This window comes from Leishmania martiniquensis, chromosome 17 (assembly GCF_017916325.1).
Source record: "Leishmania martiniquensis isolate LSCM1 chromosome 17, whole genome shotgun sequence".
Taxonomy (NCBI): Eukaryota; Euglenozoa; class Kinetoplastea; order Trypanosomatida; family Trypanosomatidae; genus Leishmania; species Leishmania martiniquensis.
The window spans coordinates 229308-246417 of NC_090152.1; the positions used below are offsets into that span (position 1 = coordinate 229308).

The window sequence follows — 17110 nt, forward strand, 5'->3', positions numbered from 1 at the left end:
CCTTTCTCACCCCCGCGCACGGCCCACACGCACACACGAATTGCCGCGCCCACCCACCCACCCGCCCCGCCTCCTCCTCCTGCCCAGCGACGGCACCCTCTCACCCGATCCGCCCACCGCGAGACTACGAAAAAAAAAGGGAAGGAGACGAAGGCAACGCGACGCCCACACCTCATCCTGGCCGATCCGCCTGCACAGCGAAAGCGGCGTCCAAGAGCACGCAGGCGAAGCTGCTCCCGATTTAGTACCCTAGCTCGCGGCGCAGGAAGCCCTTCGGGCTTGTCAGCCACGCCATATCGTAGCTGCGGAACGCCATGATCGAGTAGAGGAACAGCATGCACAGCGCCGCCGGCGCAAGCATCGTATGCAGCAGCACGTCCAGTGCCACGGAGATGAAGAAGACGCTTGTGAGCAGCGGGAAGGCAGCATAGAAGCGACCGAGTACGTAAAAGCTGCAGAGCAGCAGGAAAATGTGAAAGCCACTCGGGGTGCGCCACTTTACCCAGCTCCAGTACCGCGGCATCTCGTCCACGTTACGCGCCATCCACTCCGGTAGGAATTTGTAGTAGAAGTACTGTGTGTCAGACACGAGATTGCGGTAGCGGCGGTCCAGCGTCGGGCTCTTCGTTATCAGCTCGTAGGCCTTGTTGATCTGGTTGAGGCGCGGAATGTCACCGGTGCCGTCAGCCGCCATGTCTGGGTGGACATGCTTCATGAGCTCGTGATAGCGCAGGCGAATCGTCTGTGAGGAAGCTCCCGGCTTAAGGCCCAACACCTCCCAGGGGTTGTATCCGCGTACCTGGGTGCTGACGGCTTCCTTGTTCGCCTCCTCGGCAGTCGCCGCGTGCCCGTGCATGCGGCGACGCTGCTCCCGATGCAGCTCCTCTTCCGTGGGCTTTGCAGCGCCGCGTGGGGAGTCGATGTCAGCGGGGATAGTGCCATATCCCGGGCCGCTGCTGGACTGCCAGCGGCGAGTCGTTGCCCAGGCAGAAGAGCTGCCTGTGGTAGATGCACGCAGTGGCACCGGCGCCGCGTCACGCAGGAGCCCACGTGAAGATGTCGGACGGTACGACGAAGATGCAACAGCCGATGAAGGCAGGCAGCAGCAACAGCTGGAGAAGCGGGCGGCGATACCCGCTGTTACCGGCTGCGTTGCACGTATCCCACGTTGCAGAGTCCCTGTGGCTGCCATCGCTTGGAGCAGCATTGGAGGAGGAGAGGCAATGGAGTCGGACGACGAGGGCAAGCAGCAGATAGAAACGCGCACGGAGGTGGAGAGTAGGGCGACGACGCTTGGGCTTCTGCACCAAAGGTTCGCTTGCGAAATGAGGTGGGGGGCAGACGGGGATGAGAGTGAACGAGTGGTGAAGAGCAAACAGAAAGCGTGGCGAACCCCCATCGCAGGCAGAAGAGAGGAGTGATGATGGCCGTGGTGGTGGTGGTGTAGGGAGCCGTGGAGGTCAAGCGTGTGAAGGCGATCTGTTGAAACGGTGTAGCCGCCATGGCCATTCTGATGAATGGCCCTCGCTGCCCACTCGAGCCCCTGCACTCACGCACGCACACACACACTGCCACCCTCGGGGGAGAGGAGGGGGGTTGTCAGAAGTGGGCGGCGTGCAAGTCGCGGGGAGAAGGATGCGAATCGGCAATGCCGCTCTTGCTAGACGTAGCAGGAAGTGGTGATGGCCTTGAGCGCCCTCCCATCCGCCAAGCCCCTCCTCCATTAATGCGCTCCCCTCTCTCCCTTCACTTCGGCGGCCGTGGGAGCCAAAAAAAAAGGACAAGAAAAAACGCCGAAAGAGGGGTATCTGTGCGGACGCGTGTGCGCGTGCACCGACACGCACGCATGCGACCTCTGCAGGGTCACACGTCGCTGTAGTTGCGAGCTCCTCTCATCCGCATTTCGTCAGTCTCTCTCTCTCTATCTTTGGTTGTCACTGAGGAGGAGGGGGGAGAGGGCCGTTACTGTGCCTCAGCTCCCAGCGCACATGCGCATCCGCGTTTGTTAAGGTAGACAGAACACACACACACACAGTTTCACCCTTCACAGGGTACGCGCATGGAGATGCGCCTCAGAATTATACGTACCGACACGATGCACCCTAATCATCGCCGCCTACACACACCTCTCCCCCATCCCCCCATCCCTCCGTCACCTAACGCTGGTTTGACGCTCACATAAAGTCTTGTGCGTAGACGGTCGAGGCAACAAACACAAAGACCCAACCAGCGCGGCCGCTGCAGTAGAGGTAAACGGACCACACCGCCAGGCAGAGGACCCGCCACGCCGTCGGCGGCCCGTACGCGTACACAGCGAAGAAGAACAGGAAAGCGATAGTGCTGAGGGCAAGGCGCGCGCGCCGCTGGTCTTCCAGGGGCGACGCAGAGACGGCGGAAGCCGTGCCCTGCGGCGATGGGGCAGCGGCGATGATGCCGAGCAATGGCAGCAGCTCATGCACGAGGAACGCCATCAAGACGTGGTGAAGCAGCACAGGAAGCGACACCGGTGACGGTGCAGCTTCGGAGGAGGCAGCCCCTGCCACATTGCCAACGTCTATCGCGCCGCCGCCGAGTCCGAGAAGCCGTCGCGTCCACGAAGCGGACCGCTTAGGCGCCTTCGGCGCCTCCACTGTCAGCAGCGCATCAGTGATGGACACGATCATGCATGGCGCTGCACCGCCGCCAGAGCTGCTCGTGCACACCTTCAAGAAGACCGAGGCATTCACAACCAACAGCCCGCCAGCGTAGCGGTCGTCCCTGTGGTACTCAAGCACCGTATGGGCATGCCGCCGGCGTCGCAGCATGTCATCGGCAACCTCCGTGTAAGCCGCATCGGCAGCTGTTTGGTTCACACGCAAGACTAGCGGAGCGGCGAGCGTTATCTGATCAGCATCGCTGCCGTAACGGCGAGTGTGCGCGTGATTTTTACGCATTACATCTGCCACATTAATGGGCGCACTCGAGAGCAGCACCATTGGTCGCTGCGCCGCCGGCAGTGCCTCACCATCAACGCCGCGCAGGCGGTACAGGATAATGTCCATGACGATGGAGAGCGCTGCCCTGTCGCTGCGGCCGCCAATCTGCAAGGAGAGACGCTCGAGTGCGCGGTGGGCAGCGGCAGGGCAGAACCAGTCGAGCTGCCAGCGCCGCGGCACATGAATGGCGCTGTCCCACCGTAAAACGAGTGGACTCGTGTACCCTTCGCCAGCCCGGCTGAACTGTGCCCTCACCGCCCCGTTAGCGGGCGCGCCGCGGTTCGCGGTGCCCGCCGCCGACGCCGTCGTGGATGCTTCGCCAGTAGTGCCAGGGCCCGTAGAGGCAGTTGCGGAGCTTGGCGATGCGGTCCACAGACCCGTCAAATCACCCGCCACGTAAAAGGTGGTGTCGGCCAGCAGGCACCCGCGGCATTCGGTGGCGATGCCGGGGACAGCGAAGAGGATCTCCTCAACTCTGGAGAACTCCCGAACCGCCGGAAAGGCGGCCGAAAAGGGGGTGGCTGTCGCCCGGCTGCTGCCGATCAACGCCAGCCCTGTGGCACCGCTACTGCTGCCCATCGATCGGTACCTTGGGGGACTCTGCTGCGCCGGTGCCGTGTGCGCGTCTGAGTATTCGTTGGCCCCTGCCCCAAGCGGTTGTCCGCTGCCCCAAGCACCATCGCGATGGCCACGCTGCGGCGACGTCGCAGCGGCGTAAGTGGGTAGTGGCGGTATTGCTATGCCGATAAAGGTGTCGTTGTAGCGGTACACAAATCGGCGGCCCTGTAGTATGGTGGGGTCGCTGAGTACTTCAGAGAAGAGGTGGTCAATGAAGTGTGATCGGTACACCCCACCGCCCTTCATGTACAGGTGATGACTGCTGTCTAGACTGTGATGCTCCACAACCCTGAAGCTGTTGATCAGCGCCACGTTCGGCGGGGCTCGCCGGCGCGGCAGCTCTGCCCACTGCCGGTGATCTTCATGGGCAGCAGTGCCGTCATCAGCGTCATTGCCCGAGAAGGGGTCGGTGCTGTCGCCGTCCTCGCCGACCGACCGTGTCCATGTGTCGCCGATAAGCTCCACTCCCAGCTGGAGCCCGTAGCGCCGCAGGTCCGCCTCACATAGCAGGAGCGGGCGTGCGGGGGCTGAGTCGAAGGACGGGCCGGTGGGCTGCGCGAGTTCGGTCGCCGCCGACGTCGAGGGGCCACTTGGCGGCGACGTGGCGGTGGCAACACCGCCACCCCACCAGCTACCGCTTTCCCGTCTGGGGCGTCCGCGGGCAGCTTTGCCCTTGGTGGCAGCATCAGGCAGCGTCACGTTAGCATAGGAGCGCAGGTGCAGCCGCGCCAACGTTGGGCGAACCTCCAAAACAAAGCTCGCGTCGGTAGAGGTGGCTGTGACGCTTGTCGCAAACTCGCCTGCCGGCGCCCATTGCCGCGCTGAGGCGTTTGGCACGTCGCTGCCCGCAGTTCGCGAGAGCGGCGCTAGAAAGCTATCAGCTTGAATCGAATTGCGCACCGTGACGCGCAGGTAGCGCGGGAGCTGCAGACGCTGCAGCAGTGCTTCGCTGTCCTGGTGCTCGTTGTACTCCTCTGAGGTGAGCATCCTAAAGTTTGGGCACGCTCTCAGCTGCAGATAAAGCCGCTTGCGAGACGTAACCTCCACCGCTGCCCGCAACCCTCGCCGCATCTGCTCGATGCACGCGGCGAGCCCCACGTCAGGATGGTGCACCGCGTCATAGTTTATCTTTTCCAAGGCACGATTTGGAATCTCCTCCAGCGTCACAGCGTCAGCCGCAAAGGCAGTGCGGGCGAAGTTGGCCCCGGTAAGCTCGAAGGTCAGCACCGGCATGCCACCCTCCACCTCGCACTGCTTCACCACCGGCGGGTACACCGATAGCACAGGGGCCGTGTCGCGCACCTCCACGCGGCCGAGCGGGACGAGCGAGTGCGGGTTCGCCACGGTCGGCTGCGCCGTCGGATCCGTGGCGGAAGGCGGTGGATCGACCGTGGTGCCGCACAGCACATCTTTGTGCAGTGCGGCTCGCAGGAAGACGTCATAGGGTACGGTGAAGGATTCCTTGAGCGGAAGACGTATGCGCAATACCGCCACCTCGCTACCCTGCGCGACACCTTGGTAGGCCCGAAGCGCGTTCGCGAGCCGCTCCGTTGGCGAAAGGTGTGACGTTGTTCTCTGCCGCGTCTCCTCCGCCAGCGCGGCCTCTTCGGCATCTCGTCGTGCCTTCCTCACCGCCTCGATCGCGCGCAGCTGCGTCGCTGTTACACGGCGGTGGCTCAAGGCGCTCTGCAGATCTGCCGGCAGCCCAGTCACATCAATACCGTCAGGTGTTAACTTGAGCTGCCGGCGGACGCGCTCCACCTGCTGCTCCATTTCTGCGAGTGATATGTACTCCTGCTGTTGGCGCTGGCTTGACGGTGAAGCTCCTTGGAGCAGTGCAACGCCTTGTCGCCCTCGCCGTCCGCGCGTGGCGTACCAGCCGCCCCCAGGCGATGGGGAAGCTGGTGATGCTGTCGAAGGCCCGCTGCCGTACGACTTGGAGATGAGATGATCCAGTGAGCCGAACAGCACATCACACGGCACCGTCGCCTCGCGCACGGCGAAGGCGTAGTCTATCCACTCCTGCACAGTACGGTCGACGCGGCCGTCGGGGCGGTTCGTCTCTGTCCAGTACTGCAGCACATCGGCACCACGCACAGTGCCGTCCACGCACTTGTGGAGCAGACTGTGATGCAGCAGCGCCGCCGTCGGTGCAGGTGTGCTGTTGCTGGAGGCAGCGCCGGCTTCACGTTGGCTGGTGTCCTGCTCTGTCCCAGGGGGCATAGTTGCCACCGCTGTCCGCCGTGCCGACGTGCGCGCCACCCCCGCTGATGGCGAGATAAAAAAGCCACCGAGGAGTCTTGAACGGCTAAGGTCGAGCCGAAGCAGCACTGCGGCTTCTGGTGCCGGCCCCTCCGCAGCCCGTGCCGGCCCGCCGAAGGCCGCGGTCCGGCCGCTAATATTCACCTCGTACGTCACGTCGTCCGGCGCCCCGCGCAGCCCCACCATTGGTCGCATCGTCAGATTGGCACGCCGCAGTGTTCCTGGCTGGAGCACCGGCAGATAGCGAATACCCCATGCGTCACCATCGCCGCTGCCGTCGTCCCTCCCCGCGCTGCCGTCACGACCCAGCAACGTAGACGCGAAAGCAGCAGCACCGCCCAAGGTGTGTGGCAGCCCGAGTTGAAACAGCTGTGAGAGGCCCAAGCGCGATGTCGCAGAGGCGGCGCCGCCCTGCCCGCTCTTCTGATCCCTACCGTATGCGCCGCCGGCGCCGTCTGAGACGCGCGCCCCCGTCCCCGGCGCGCCATCGATGATGCGGGTGGAGATGAAGTCGCCGTGGAAGGGGCAGTCGGCAGCAATGTGCGTTGCAGCGCCTGCAGCGCCACTGTTGCTCGCCCGGTCCGCGTATACCTCCGCGGTCTCCGCGGAGGTTGGTATGGACGGCGAAGGTCTCGGCACTGCGACGAAGAGCGGCTGCAAGACCTCGCGGGCTGAGAGGTGACGGCCTGCTTTCACCGTGAATGATATGCAACGGCCAGGCGAGGAGACTGCACTCGTGAGGGTGTAGGAGGGACTGAGCCACTGCGTCGTCGGCGACACCCACCACGGCGTCGCGCATCGCCCGCCGCTGAGACGCTCGACCTCGCGCGCGCCGTGCTTGACGGTGTCCTCCAGCGCTGCAGGGTCGATAAGGCGCACTTGGCTCTGCCAAAACTGCGCACCTGCGCACGACGGCGCTGGGGGCTTCTGCGAGCCCCCCTTCGGCCCCCCGCTTTCTGTTGCCGACCCCCCCTCAGTGTGCAGGCACAGTGTGATGCGTCCCTTGCCAGTGTAGCCGTCGCATTCGTGATCCATAGAGGTCGTTGCGGTCAGGTAGGCCGAGACGCGCTCCACCTCGTAGTGGCCCTTCAACGTGCACGTGTGCCCCCCCATCCGGCCAAAGATGCTGCGCGACGGCACGAGGTCGTAGTAGAGATGTACCGTGCCGATAGGGAGATGCTCCAGCAGGAGCACCCCGCTACCAGGGCGGGGATGCTGGCCAAAGTAGGTGCGGTGCACCCTGCGCGCGGCGCTGTCTGCGGTAGTGTCATCAGAGGAAGAGAAAAAGGCAGCCGCTTCGCTGTGGCTGTAGTTGTGGATGCTGCGCAGGCTCATGCGCGCCTGCGTCGCAACATCCACAGCTGCGGAGGCGCTGGGCTTCGGCATTACCACTTCCATGCGCCAGTTCTGGGTTGAGGATGTCGTCAGGATTGCCGCACGATCGGCCAGAGTCACGAGGCGGTGCGAGGGCAGATTTTCTGTCAGCACAAACACGTCTACCGTGTCATAGTCGGCAAGAACGCGATGCTGCGTCGTAGACGCCGATGACGCCGCACGTCCGCTGGCGCCAGGGCCCTCGCTGTACGAGCCCGCGGCAGTCGAAGACGACGACGGAGAAAATTTGTCCGCGGATAGCGGGAGAAGCCGGTAGATGGCCCAGCGTATTCTCACGACGCCGAACGGCAGGCCACGCACTCGCGTCTCTGCCCGCGTGCCGTGATCGAAGCGGAGACCAGTGAAGTTCACACCCGCTGTCCACACCGTTGCCGCGCCCGTCGCCAGCGACACGACCTCCCACTGGCCGGCAAACTCGTGCGCAATCTCACGCGGGATGGGTACGGCTCGCAGCGCAGCAGTGTCGCCGCACACGAACAGCTCCTTCTCCAACACCTGCGCGTGGAAGACATCAAGCATGTCTGTCAGCGTCACCGGCGGGCACGCGTCCGGGTTCTGGGGGTCCGGCAAAGAGTGCGTAATTGTGTAAAGCCCGGGCGTACGCAGCCCCTTGATGAGAGCTGCCGAGCCGCCGTGGGCCGCGGCGGTCGGGTGGTGGGGCAAGGGCTGAAACTCGACGTCGTCCATGAGCACCTGTGATCCGGCCGTTGTGGAAGCGGCAGGGACGACACTCGTGACGGCCCACCGTGCCACGGCGGGGTCGGACGGGGCGTCCACGTGCAGGACCGCACTCTTGCCGACTATGTGCCGCGCCCTGGCAAAGGGGTACGTGTTGGCAGGTGCCGTGTACAGCTGCTCCATGGTGATGCTGGTAAGCGGTTCAGTGGCGTCCTGCGCAGATGCAGAAGGTGTGGCCGCCGAGAAAGAAGAGTGCGACCGCTGCGGCGCCCCACCGCTTCTGCGAGTGCCGCTTGACCTCGGCCTACGCTTCTCTGGCGAGGATGGCGGTACCACCTGCAGCGAGTCCGCTGCGTTGTGGCTAGGCACCGTCAGGGCCGTGGCTGGCAGCGGGCTCGGATGAACGCGCCGCATCACGAACCAGTCACGCCGCTCGGTGTCTGTGATGCGGTTCGTGACGGTAAGCTCGCAGAGCGCCTCGCTTGTATTTGCCGACGGCGCCGCCGCTGTCCTGTCGTAGCGCTCCGGTGCGTGATGGAGCACCGAGTACGTCGGGTGGTGCTTCTCTGCCTTCATGACCGTCGTGTCGGGGCACCTCCACGTAAAGTCGTAGCCATACACAGAAAACAGCTCCGGGTAGCGGGCGAAGGTGTACTGCGGAGCGCAGAAGGATAAGACGGCTACAGCAGGGGCCGGCGGTAGCGGCAGCACCGTGCCGTAGCGCTCATCCACGCGGACGGCGCCGCGAGGGCTGACAGCCAGGACGGCAATGGAGCCAGGCTGCTCAACGCACATGCCGCGCCGCACGAACTCCGGCTTGTCAGCCTCCGCCTCAGCGCTCAGCACCGCAGGCGAGCCCCGTACGACGTAATCCATGAGAAACAGCGATGCGTCGCCCACCCCCGCCACACGCAGCCGGCGGGCCTCGCTCTCGTGCAGAATCGTGTATGTCTTCTCCAGCTCGGTGTCGAGCTGCTCGTCGCGCTGGTAGCGGCGACGGCGGCGTTCTCGCTGCTCCGAAAGCTCGGCAACGCGCTCCTTGGGCGGCACCGTCTTCGTGTGTGAACTGGGTGCCTTGCTCGTGTGGTAGTCACCCCAGAACGTGTCCTCATCGTCGGCCGCGTCGCTGCTGTTGCTCACAGCATCGGTGCCCCATTCATCCTCGCCGCCAACGTCCGTAGGCGTTTCCTGCCTCTGCCGCGGCATGCCTCTGCGGGCTCGCCTGCGCAGTAGCATCGGCCCATCCTTGCTCGCCGCGTACTCGTGCTGTGTGTTCCAGAGCTGGTGGGCCACTGCATCCTTGACAGGGCGCAGCTCCATCTCGAAGAGGTTCTGCTGATCTGTGACATGGAAGGAGTAGCCAATGTCTGCTGCAAGGCCGGCAATAGGTATGACGCGGCGATCTCTGGCGACCTCCGCTGCGTCCATCGACGCAGATGCGGCACCCAGAGGCGCCAAGGCGGAGCCGCTGGCACGAGTGTAGGCAGTCTCCCTCAGCGAGGGCAGCCCGAACACGTTCGCCTGAGGGTACGAGGCGCGCTGTTGACGACCGTCTTCATGGAAGACAATGTCGGGTGGCCGCTGGCATCGCCGCAGCGAGTACCTCTTATGCACTGTGGCGACGAGGTTCTGCACAGACCAAACGATTTCGCAGTGGTGGTACGCCTCCACACCGCACGCCATCAGCGCTGTCATTGACCCGGTCGCGGCAGCCGCAGCCGTCAGCGCCAGCGGCGCCCCGCCATCCACGGCGGTCGTGATGAGCCGCGTCTCCTCCCACTCCTTGAGTGAGATGGGGCGCTCCACCAGGTATGGCGGCTGGCTCGCCGATGCGCAAGGCGGCACACGCCACTCCGCCACCTCATCCTTTCGCACCTCACGCGGTGCGACGAGTACTACGCACCCCTCCTCCGTATAAATGGGCGCGAACGCGGGCACTATGGGCGGGGGCGGCAGGGCGACCACGTAGATCTGATGCTCGACGTGCGTGTCGGGGCACTGCGATGTGTAGGAAACGGTGCGCACCGCTCCGTCTATGACGACGGAGAGCGAAAGTGCTTCGCCGGTGTCCTGAGCAACAAACGTGAGGGTGCCGTTCGGCAACACGCGTTGCACGTTAGGTACGTCGTTCGTGTCTAGCTCCACCTGGAGCTGCTCATCCACTGACAAGACGTGCAGCGGGAAGCGTGAGCGCCAGTGACCGGTGGGCACGTTGCCGCCCAACGCATCTTCGTCGCGGCTGACGTCACGATGGTGAGCCCACTGTTGTCGCTGTGAAGCTGAGAGAGGTGCTGCAGACGCCGGTAGCGGCGATGTCGGCTCCGTGAGGGGATGTGGAGCCGGCACCACCCAGCGGCGCGCATGCATAGGCACCTCCACAGCGACAACGTGGGGGTAGCTTGCCAGACGCCGCACCACCAGCAGTGGCCGAGAGCGCACCTCCACCAGGAACAATGCAGGGGATGACGATTCGGCACTCGGGGCTACTGGGATGACCCTGGTGTACAGAGGGTCTAGGTTTTCCCTACTGATGAGCCACTCCTCGCGCACGGCGACTCGCGCCACCCACACCACCTCGTACACACCACGACTACTCATGCGTAAGGAGGCATAAACCTCGCTAGCGTCCCGTTGCACATCAGGGGCCGCGACACACACGGGCGGCGAGGCGGCGCTGTCGGTCTCCGTTGTCGTTGGCGTGGCCGTCGCGCTGCCGCTGCGTGCCTCGCAGCGGTAGTACCCCTCACGCGCCGCCTCTGCGATCTGCCGCGGGTCGGCGAGCCACGTCGTATTTGGCACGGTAACCTCCAGTCTCGGCTCGATGCGCATCCGCAGGAAGAGCTGCCGCAGCACCAGCGCCGACACGTCCTGCTGTTCCCCACACGCGGTCGTCGGTCCAGTGGTGGTGATGTGGCTCTGCACCGCCCACACCTCATGTCCCTCTAGGACGACAGGGTCGCAGACATCGTCGATGTCGCGTACAAGGTAGGCGACAAAGTTGCGGCCAAGGAAGAGAGGCATCGGCACACTTCCGGGGTCGCCGTCCCCGCCTGCGCCGTCCGCATTCTGATCCGACGCCGACGCTTCTGTGTAGGGGTTGGCCAGCACGCGAGTGGGCTGCTGTGGCAGCGGCTGATCGCGCAGTGGTGCGTTCTCCCAGTAACCGTAGTAGGCCAAAGGCCGCCGTCGCCTGAGGGCAGTGCCGCTGCTGCCGCCACTGATCCATCCAGCGCTGTCGGGCTCAGAGCTTGCGCGGCCGGCAGACTGCAGTGGCGGCGAGTCAGGGAAGGAGGCGTGGAGTGGGTAGTGCGGGTTGAGGGCGGCCATCACGGCAGTCCGTGACAGCGTGCCGTTCGTCAGTCGCATCGCTCGGCGGAACCCGAAGTGCGGCGCAGAGCGGACGGGCGGTAGCGCCCATGATCGGTTTAAAGGCAGCCGAAGCACGAAGCGACCGCGCGCCACGCGCTCCGTCGATGCGGCTGCTGGGAACGACCAGACACCTCGCCCAGCAACGCTGGGGCTCGCCGCAGGCGCAGCCCGAAGCGGCTCTTCCTCCGGAGCACCAGGCCCGCGGGAGAGAAGAGCTGGCACAAGCAACCGCCGTGAGACCCGCACGAAGACCTCGTAGCGCACGTTCGGCTCAGCAATGAAGAACGGACTGGCAGCAGAGCTGCGCAGAAGGTGGCTGCCTGTCCACGTGGACGCAGCAGACGTGTCAGAGTTACCGTCAGTGCTGCTCCCAGAGTGGTGCAGTACTGGCAACAGCCGTGAGTGCCGCAGAATGAGTGAGCTCTGTGCAGAAGAGGTGTTGACGTCACCAACACCGCTGCCGCTGGTGCTGCTCTTACGGCGCTCATCAGCCCGTGACGGCTCCCCTAATGAAGTGGCGCTGCCGGCCTTCTCCTCCACCACGCTGCGCACTGTCCACGTCACCAGCGACATCGGAGGCACTGGTGGAGTTATCTCGAAGAAAACAGCGAAGACGGCGGCGCCGTCGGCCCCACGGACTCGGCGAATGTGCTGCGCCGCACGCAATGGCGATCCTCTCGACTGACGTGCATCGACGTCGCGGGTGTTGTTCGTCGATGTTGGCACCCCGCAGTGAGAGCCGAGCCCGACGATGTTGATCGGTGGCAGCACATCTCGCTGCAGGTGGAGCAGCGGCATTACGGTCAGGATGTGCGGGCATTTACACTTGAGTACGCGGCTCGTAATGTGAAGCTGCACGTCAGCGCTTGCCGCTGGCCACGACTCGCCCACGGAGTCGCTGCCCTCCGCCTCCTCTCTGTGATTTGCCGTAGCGCGAGTGCCCGACTGCCGTGCGGTGGCTGAGTCCGCAGTGTTCCCCTTTGTGCTCGCGACGTCGTCAGTGCCTAACGGACTCCCACCATCACCAGAGAGCGCTGGGGTGGATGTTATCAGCTTAAGCAGCGTTGCTGGGGTAAGAGCGCCTGTGGTCAGCACCAGCACGTCACCATCGCCATCGTTGTGCTCTGCCACGTCCGCGTCCGTCAGCGCGTAGCTCGTGTTGTACGTCCGCCGCCGGTCCCACGTGTCGACAGCAAAGATCAGCGCATGTGGAAACAGCTCCCGCTTCTCGGCGGCGCTCAACACTTGAAACGGCGAGGCCCTCAGCAGCTCTTCAAGAAAAACGTCGTACAGCTCCGTACTCCGCAGTAACGTGCCATCGAATCGGTACTGGCAGCACAGGCTGAGCTTCAGCGTCAGGCCGACCGGCACCGCGAGACTGTGCGGCGTGAGCAACTCGCTAACGGTGAAAGAGCCACTGGCCCATGCCACGGACGACCGCGGGCACGTAAAGTCCGCAGCACACATCGATGTGGTCGTGTCAGCGCTCACCGCCTCTGCGTCGATTCCTCCAGTCGATGCTGAATATGGGGTCTGCACCGAATGCCCTGCGCGACGGCCCTCCTCGCGTGCGCGCTGCACAGCCACAGCGACCTCCTCGTCTGTCGGCACAGTCACCAGCCCATCGCCTCGATCATCATTCACCTCTGCGAATGTGTACGGTGCACCGAAAAGAGGCGCATTCAAATCCTGCAGACTGGGGTACGCATGGCTGGCGTCGTCACCGCCGCCCGCATTGTGCCACGGCTGCTGGGAGAACTGCTTTGGCGCAGCGGCGTGAGCTGAGAGAGATGTCCGTCTGCCCCCGCTAAAGCTACCGCACAAGTACACATATACAAGGAAGCTGGGGAGAAGCAATGGCAAGAGGCGACGCCTGAGCAGCGCAGCAGCGCCGCCTCTTGCCGAGGAGTGCATTACAGGCATCTGGACGGGTGCGGTCACAATAGGCGGGACAACAAGCAAGTATGGGGGCCAGAAAGAGAGAGGTTAAGGGCGAGTGGGTGAACGGGAGTGGTCAGCGATAGTAACGGGTGTGAGACACGGCGCACGAGCGGCATCAACACCGCACGTCGACGAAGACAATCAATGCGCCTTTGGTGCTGCAGCGAATGTCTCAGAAAGGGGTGAGGAGGGTGAAGGGGAGGAAGGGAGGACGTGCACGTGCAGGTGCTCGTGAACGTGTAAGGGAAGAGAGAGAGAAAGGAGGGAAGTGGTGAATTGAGAAGGGAGGCCGAAAGACAGCAGAAAAAAATGGCGCAGCTGGGGCTGTCCCTCTTTCGCTGCTCCCCACATACACAACATATATATATATATATATTTCTGCGTAAGATACGTCGCAGGAGCATGGAATGTTACCCGCTTCAGCCCCTTGTGCGCGAGCCTGTGCGTGCATGCTGCTCATCAACCCGGGAGCCCCTCCTCCACACACACACACGCCCTGGCGTTTGGGCCCCGCCTACGCATGTACAGCCAGCGTACGTGATGAGGTCGTGGAAGCGATGCCGACAACGAGACGTTATCGAGAGTTCGTTACTGGCTGAAAGTGTCTTTGACTGTCGTTGCGTGTGTTTTTTGGTCACGTTAACTCTTTGCCTGCACTGCGTGTAAGAGAGACGAGTCGAGAAGGGAGAGAGAAGATCGAAAGGGAGAGCGGCGGGGAGGCATCTTTTTTGGGGGGAGGGGAGGGGGGCGGTCGATGTCGCACCAGCGGTACGCATGTCTGCTCCTCCGCGAGCTTCCCGCGCACACAAGAGAGGAGAAAGCGCAGCGAGGCGGCAGAACGCAGCCGGCGTGTCTGTAAGCGCGCCCGTGCGATCGCCGAGACACACACACGCATACGCACACGCACACAAGCGCATACTCAGGAAAAGAAGGGGGAGGCATGAGAGAAGGTATGAAGAGGTTCACCCTTTTACGTAAGAAAACACATCTTGAAGCCTGCGTTTATGCGCATTCTCGCCGTCCCCCACCCTCCTCCTGTTGCGTCACCTCCTCCAACAGCTGCCCACTCGCTGCAGAGCTAACGGAAGAAAAAAACAGCGGCCACTGCAGTCGCCCGTTCATCGATGTTTGAGCCTCTCCCCCGCCCCCCTCACCTCCGAGCCCCGTCCCTGTCCCCTTTATTGGGCCTCCATCTCGCACGCACGGATCCAAGCTTGTGTAACGCGCAAGAGACGTCCATGAGTCACTGCGGGCACAGCAGCCACAGCATCCGTATACGCGCGCAGAGACAAGCAGACGGAGAGACAGACAGCGACCTCCGCGAAAGAAACAGAAAAGAAAAGGCGATGTTCACCATCACCGAAGAATTGTCGACATCGCCGTTCTTCGGTGATGAACGCTCGAGGAAGGAGGGAGGGGGAGAGGGAGGCCGTGAGAGAAGGCAAGCAAGAGCTGCAGGTGGCGGCAGAAGAAACGAGTGCTGGACGCGCAACATGCGGAGAAAGGCCCTCAGAGAGAGAGGGGAGGAGGGTGAATATAAGTGAAGAGAGACGCAGCAGCACAGTCCAACTACATGGGAGCACAGGTGAAGGCAGAAGCAGAAGTGAAGAAGTGTGATGCGCGCACATACAAACACTCTGCCGGTTGCTGTGTGTGTTTTTTTTTGGGAAGGGAGAAGAGAAGGGAAACAGAAGCGGAAATGAGGTTCAACATCGTCACAGCACTCTAGACAGACACAGAGGAAAAGAAGTCACAGCCCTAACATAAGGCGCTCTCCGATATGTGTGTCTGTGCCTGTGTGTGTGTGTGTGTGCTCTCACTCTAACATGAGAGAAGAGTCGGCGAGAAACGTTCACCAGTGAGCGGCAGCTGACAAGAAAACAGAACGGAAAACAAACGAACGAAAAAAAGGTTTGGCAGGCGTATGCGCCGACGAGAGCAAAACCGCCTGCGGGGAGCGTGTGCCTGCCGGAGTATACGTCGGAGGGGGGAGGGGGGAGGAGAGAAAAGGGGAAGGCGCGCTGAAAAAGGAGTCGACGGAGACGGCAGCGGTGGCAGCGGGGCGGTGATCCGTCCATAGATGACACGCACACGCACACACACACACAGGCACAGACACACACCATCGCCGGCGCACGCTCATAATGGAAAACGAAAACTCTACGGCAACGCACCTCTCATTGCAGCGCGTCCTGAGCGTACGCCCGCACACTCGCCCACCACCACCACCACTACAGCCCCGTGCTCCCTTATTGCCTTGCAGAAACGCGCGTGTTCGCGTGATCAGAGGGTCGGGGGAGGGGGAGGCAGGGGAGGGCCAACAGAGACGACAAACTTCGATGAGAAGAGAAAAACGAATGCCAAAATGGAAGGCGACGGAGAACATCAGCGCACACGTGTGCCAACGAGTGTCGAAGACCCTCGCGCATCGAATGGCAACGACGAAAGAAGTCGATAGCACATCGACGTGCCCCCAGAAGGTAAAGACACAAACACACACACATACATGCACGACCAGTGTGAACGGAAAGGCACAGAGAAGAGGGGAAGCAGTCGAGTGGCCCCACGGGTGGAAGGCTGCCGGTGCAGGCGAGAGAGAGGGGGGCCGCAGTCGCACCTTTCTCGGAGAGCAATGCCGCCCATATGTGAGGAAGGGGAAAGGGAGGCGGGAAGCTAAGACAGTGCAGTGAGAGGCAGGCAACGAGGAGCCACGGCACCATGCTGATACTCAGGCACATTCGCCAGTGTCCATGAGCTCTTTTTTTTTGGTCGCTGATGTGGCTGTCACCTCTATCCCGCTCGTGTGAAGGGAAGAGAGACGAGGGACAATTTTGCGCGAGCAGAGAGAGAGAGCGAGATAGGCAGACAGAGATCGCGCATGTCGGCCCTGCGCTGTGTGCGGCGGTGTGCATCTGGCAAGATGCGCCACAATGGCGTCCGCGCACATTTGCCGCATGCGCAGCCCATCCCATCAGCGGAAAGCATAGCAGCGATTCGCATCAGCCTTTCAATGACGCATACAAAAAAAAAATTGAAGCGGCGGGGGGGCTCGATGGAGATTGAATGCATCGCAGCAACAGCAACAACACACAAGAACTAAAAGAGGGGGAGGGAAAGCTAACGGTACCTCATCCACATCCGCCTCCCCTCCCTCTCTCACGCGCCCACCCTCTCCTCCAGCTCTTCATATACATCGGCTACATTTTTTTCTCTTTGTGTAAGTGCCCCTTCTTGGTCGCCTGCCCCCTGCCCTCTCTCCCCCCTCGTCGCAGTCGCGTCCCTCACTTTGTCAACGATACGGCAAAAAGGGAAGCGCTGCAGAGGGAAAGAGAGTCGCGGTGGCTGTCTAGGCTTGGGAAACTGCATCTCACCGCACTCTTGCTTGCAAGCGGACGACCTCCGTTACTTGCCCTCATCTGCTGCGCCTTGTGATACTCCCCACGTGTGTGCGTGAAACGTCCATATCTACGAGCGGATGTAGACCGGCGCGCCTCAGTAGCCTCGCCCCCACCCCTGCTAACTTACCTCTGCAGACCCCTTTCTCGCTCTCTATCGTTCCTTGCTCCCTCCCCTCCCTCCCCTTCCCGCAGGAGCCCCGCCTCACAGGCCGCAGGTGTTCCTCCTAATGCTTTACGCATGCGCGCGGGTGAGTTTGTCTGCAAAATGGGCGGACCCTTCCGGTCGTTGGCCTTTCCCCCCCCCACCCACCTCCACTGCCCACATCACCCGCCTCCCTCTCTCCCGTCCCGCATCCCTCGTTGTCATGCAGTGAGAAGTGACGTGAAAGGAGAGGGGCAGAAGGTGCGATACACGCGGTGTGGAGAGGGGGGAAAGAAGTAAGGAAACGGGCACAACGCCGTGCTGCCAACACC

At 62.8% G+C, this 17110-nt stretch overlaps 2 protein-coding genes across 2 annotated transcripts; both read right to left on the reverse strand.

Moving 5' to 3' along the window:
- Positions 1 to 241: 241 nt before the first annotated feature.
- LSCM1_05525 (uncharacterized protein) lies at positions 242 to 1192 on the reverse strand (the record flags this gene model as incomplete). Its single annotated transcript, XM_067322979.1, has 1 exon — positions 242 to 1192. One exon carries the CDS (start codon positions 1190 to 1192, stop codon positions 242 to 244), a length of 951 nt encoding a protein of 316 aa, XP_067179614.1.
- A 982-nt stretch (positions 1193 to 2174) lies between these two features.
- Positions 2175 to 13220, reverse strand: LSCM1_05526 (uncharacterized protein; the record flags this gene model as incomplete). Its single annotated transcript, XM_067322980.1, has 1 exon — positions 2175 to 13220. One exon carries the CDS (start codon positions 13218 to 13220, stop codon positions 2175 to 2177), a length of 11046 nt encoding a protein of 3681 aa, XP_067179615.1.
- Positions 13221 to 17110: the final 3890 nt, after the last annotated feature.